Below are 5,000 nucleotides of genomic sequence, written 5' to 3'. Positions count from 1 at the left end.
CACCGCCACCGCCTTCATCTTCCCCTCCCCCCGGATTTATTAGGGAGGGGGGCGGCGCGGCGGCGAGGCAGACGCTGGCACCCCCGGCGGGCCCCTGAATCACCGGGGGAGCATCCATCAGAGGCGTGGGGCCGTCGGCATGTTGGACCGCAGGACAATGACATCATCGGGGTATCGATCCTCTCTCCTCAGAGCCTCGATCAGAGCCGCGGGATTTAGGGCGCCATGACTTACTTTTACTGTTACAGCAAACTCTCCACATGAATCCATAAAAATACCATCCCCCGGGACCGGAGAGAAGTCAGAGTTACGGGCGGAGGGGGGGGGGGGGCGTTGTGAGTGAGTGAAACTCGCCTCACTTTTTCATCCTTTCAAGGCAAAGGAGGCGCGTGGGTGGGTGTCAGAAAAACAGCAACAAAAAAAAAGAGCCTCTCTCGTGGTGATTTGGTCTTCGTGCGGCCTCCGGTTCTCCGGTTCTGCAGCTGAGCAGCGCTACCCGGCAGGAACATGTTCTCTCCGCAAGAGAAATATTACACAGAATGAACACACTTGAGTTAATTTGATAATGTCCTTGTTCGGTTATTACTATCAAGGACTGTAGAACAGAGGCTCCAGAAATCTTTAATTAGAATCCTACAATATATATCCACTGTACGATGACAGACAGCTACGGTAATGACTCACGTTAGAGGATATTTAAAATCCTAACTGATCAAAATCGGGCTGCATCGCGCATATAAGGAGAATCTTAACAGATGTTCTTCTCGTGAATCTCAAACATGCACACACAGCAAGATTTGAAAATAACGGCTCATCACACAATACAGGATGCTATCGTGCCCGAGGGAGCAACAAACCACTGGTCTCGGTGTAAAGTCGGGACGTAATAATCTTAAATATCAAACATGTTTGATATTATCGGGGCGGCCCCGATGGGTCTGTGAGCCGATCGGGAGGTAGGTCTTTAAGATTGGATCTGTAAACCCCTCACATAACAAGATCATCTGGGCCCAACATCGGTACCGACCAACGTTCCAGACCAGATTTCTCCTCCGATGTGGTGCGGGGTGAATCGGGGATGAATCGGTCCAGACCGCCCCTCCTGCAGTGTGAGCCCGGCGTCAGACAGGCGTGCTTCGACTTTTACAGCAGTTGATGAATCAACGACTTGGAGGAGGATCCATTTCGAGGCGATTAGCGAGGTCGCTAGTCGCATTAGCGAGGCGCAGAGGTAAATAATACAGCCTGAGACGACGTGGGCCAAGCGGAGGGCAGATTAGTATTGTAGTACTGTTGAGTATTCGGCATTAATTCATAAAATCCCCTCTACCCTCCTGACTGTATTCCTCCTGCTTTGAGAGAGGCAGTTTCGCTGTTGACCCCCCTCCCCTCTCAAAATGCAAAATGGCTGCCCTTCAGTTTGATGGCGGGCCTCCGTTTTTAAACTCCCCTCGCCTACAATGCGATGCAGAACATTGGGTGCGTTAAGTAGCTGAGCGCTCAGTCAGCGATGAGTGTTCAGAATCCACTTAACGGGTTGCTCAGTTACGCTCAGACTGATCTGCTCAGAGCACAAGTGAGCAGTTATGAACTATGATCTGTTTGAGCCAAACACCACGTCATCATCATCATCATCATCATCACCTGAGCAAAAAAAAAAACAAGGGGCGCGTTTTGTCTTGGGCGTCGTTGGGACGCCGCTCGGTAATCACACATGATTGACAACAGGTGAAAAGTTCTCGTCTCCTAGCAACTCCGCGCTCGGTTAGAGCAGAACGTTAAGGGGTTTTAAAAAGCGCTCAGCTACTTAACGCACCCATTATCTAGTATCTCTCTCTCCATGATCTTAGATGCTCTCCCTCTCTCGTTCTCTCTCTCTCTCTCTCTCTCTCTCTCTCTCTCTCTCTCACATTCTCTCTCTCTCTCTCTCTCTCTCATTCTCGTTCTCTCTCTCTCTCTCTCTCTCTCTCTCTCTCTCTCACATTCTCTCTCTCCCTCTGTCGTTCTCTCTCTCTCTCTCTCACATTCTCATTCTCTCTGTCTCTCTCTCTCCTGTTCTCTCTCTGTCTCTCTCTCACATTCTCGTTCTCTCTCTCTCTGTCTCTCTCTCCCTCTGTCGTTCTTGCTCTCTCTCTCTCTCTCACATTCTCATTCTCTCTGTCTCTCTCTCTCTCCTGTTCTCTCTCTCTCTGTCTCTCTCTCCCTCCCATTCTCGTTCTCTCTCTCACTCCCTCTCCTGTTCTCTCTCTCTCCCTCTCACATTCTGTTCTCTCGCTCTCCCTCTCACATTCTCTCTCTCTCCCTCCCTCTCTCTCGTTCTCTCTCTCTCGTTCTCTCTCCCTCCCTCTCTCTCCCTCTCTCTCCCTTTGCCGAGTTCTGTTTTCTCATCACATCATCATATTCATAATAAAGTGACTGAGTCAATGTTAGACGCCCCATTAGGAAGCTAATACGCTATCAGAGCGCTCTGCGCCGAGTCACCCCGGACTCCTACCCACAATGCCTCAGCTGCGGAATGGCCGCGCTCATATAACGGTACATTTCCCGGCGGCGCGGTTCCGAGGCGGCGTTAAGGGGGGTGACCTCTACCTGGCGCGGCCCGGGGAAGCTGCGTCGAAGCCGGGGAGATCGGGGCATAGTTCCCAGGTCGTCTCATTTTCCTCCCGCTGAAGGGCACACATTCCCACACCTAGCTGCTTCTTTTATTTCGCTCTGTTAAACTAAAGGTCGAGTCAGAATTCTACCCTGAGGTAAATCCCCCCCCCCCCCCCCCCCAAAAAAATACCGGCAAACACACACATTTCCAGGAGCAAGCAAATGATCATGCTCTTTGCCCATTCGTGGCTTTCAATATGTGCAATATATTACAATATGTGCAATATATTACAATATGTGCAATATATTACAATATGTGCAATATTACAATATGTGCAATAATATTATAATAATAATAATATAATAATAATAATATAATATTACAATATGTGCAATACAATATGTGCTTAATAGAATGTGCAATTCGTTCCATTTTCCACCTGGTTATAGCAGGGTTAGTTGGTAGAGCAGGTCTGAGCAGTTAAATCGTTCAGGATAAAGTCGAACAGAGTGAAAAATGCACTCATTTTGACGGTTAATCATTTTCAGATAAGGGCATGTGTGGCGTTACATACTATATTACTCTCAGCTCTGAGCTGAATTCTCAAGGCAACGGTGTGAGAAACAACTTATTTTTTACATACAGCACAGTGTGTGTGTGTGTGTTGTGTGTGTGTGTGTGTGTGTGCGCGTGGGTGTTTTATTTGCATTCACTCTACAGGGCCCTCCTGAGCACCCTCCAGTGAGGAGAGTTTGGGGTTGCGTTCAACGCCAGTCGAGGTCAGTGTGTTTGGATGAACTAATGAGTTGCGTTTAACCAGCTTCTTGGCCTTGTGGAGCGAGACCGGGAGGTTGGGGGTTCGATCCCCCGGCCGAGTCTTACCAAAGACTATAAAAGATGTACAATGCCTCCCTGCTTGGCACTCAGCATCAAGGGCTGGATTGGGGGTGAGTCATGTCCAGGGGGGTGTACTTGTACATCAAGCTGCCTTGCGCTAAGGAATCAGGAGATAGGCTTCTGCCCTATGGGCCACTAGGCTCCAGAACCATCGGTTCTCACAGTTATTCACTAATGAGCTGTGTTCTCCGTTGGTAGAACACTGCGAGTCCTATTCTCATTCAGAACAGGCCGTCTGACCGCAGAGACATGGAAGGAGGAAGGGATTGGGAGAACCGGAGGGAACACTCTCCTGAAAGGTCTTTCTTAGTCGGCGAGACCCGACTCCTCAACTCTCTCTAATCCGAGTCCTGTCTCTAATTGGGTGTCGCGCCTCCTTATTGGCCCCTGGCGGAGGCGGAGAGGGGAGCAGCTTACCTCCAGAGGGAGCTCTCCGTCACGCTGTTCAGGTTGAAGTCAAACAGCTTGGTCAGCATTAGGATCACCTGCGGAGGAGACGGAGAAACGTCATTCAAAAGAAAAGGTCACTCGATATTCACGCGCTTCCGTAGTCGAGATGGAACGTGAGAATGTTCTAGAAAAGGAAGCCACGCAGACCCTGTTGATCATGAGGGAAACGGCTTCCTTGTAACTGAGAGAGAATCTCTCTCGCAATCTAGACATGCTGAGGAACCTCCCTACTTTTGTAGGCTGTTTATTTGCGCTGTAGTTGGATTTCTTTATTTTAAATCTGTATTTTATTGTTCTGTTGTCACTTGATTGCAATTCCCCGCCTTGGATCAATGAAGCATCTGCTACTCCTACTGTACTACTCTAGGACATCAAGGACCTCTGCTCTCGAAAGGCTGTTCTTTGGTTTGAAGATCAAACTCAACTGAGCCGCAAAATCCCCCCCCCCACACACACACCACGCACGACTCCCATCATGCACCATTTCAGACTCATCACTAAATCATAACGTATTCAATCTCAACAGCGCAGGGTGCTTATCCTCTACGCAGCGACACCCTGAAGGCGCACGGCATCTCCGGGAAACTGGGTCAGCTCCTGTCTTCAGGGAAGAGAGCCGGGCCTGGTTCTCCTGGTTCTGTGCCTGGATGTGGAGGAGATCACCGAGAAGCGCCGGCTTCGATCAACCTATCTGCTCAGCGGCCGGAGGGACGGTATATTTAGAACGCGCTGCGCTTCGTGACGGCGGAGAGGAGGAAGGCCTTCATATCCTCAAGCGGCTGCTTGGTGGGGTCACTGTCCAGGTGTTCTTGCATAACCCCCACACACACACACACACACACACACACACACACACACACACACACACACTTCTCTGGTGGGCGTGAGTTGCGTACTGTGTGGGAGCACCGTGGGGTGATCACAGGATGTTTGTTGGGACTTTGACAGCATCCTGGTGCATTGTGGGTGAACCAGAGGGCAAAGGTCAGCGTCTAGCATGGACGAATCCCCCGGCAGAGAATATGCTGCCCACTCAATCTGGATGATGACCTTCACA

General features: G+C 50.1%; 1 protein-coding gene across 1 annotated transcript in view; it reads right to left on the bottom strand.

Moving 5' to 3' along the window:
• The window catches only part of sorcs1 (sortilin-related VPS10 domain containing receptor 1), a gene marked incomplete at both ends in the record, with an annotated part of 126,768 nt that overhangs the window by 63,367 nt on the left and 58,401 nt on the right, over window positions 1–5,000 (bottom strand). The window contains one exon of the mRNA XM_084441475.1: window positions 3,911–3,978. Coding sequence (XP_084297601.1) covers window positions 3,911–3,978 — 68 coding nt within the window. The remainder of the gene's footprint in view (window positions 1–3,910; window positions 3,979–5,000) is intronic.

Source organism: Borostomias antarcticus, assembly GCF_949987555.1.
Source record: "Borostomias antarcticus genome assembly, chromosome: 7".
In the NCBI taxonomy this organism is placed as follows: domain Eukaryota; kingdom Metazoa; phylum Chordata; class Actinopteri; order Stomiiformes; family Stomiidae; genus Borostomias; species Borostomias antarcticus.
Note: the sequence above shows the minus strand (reverse complement) of the source record. Positions and strands in the feature narration are given on the sequence as shown.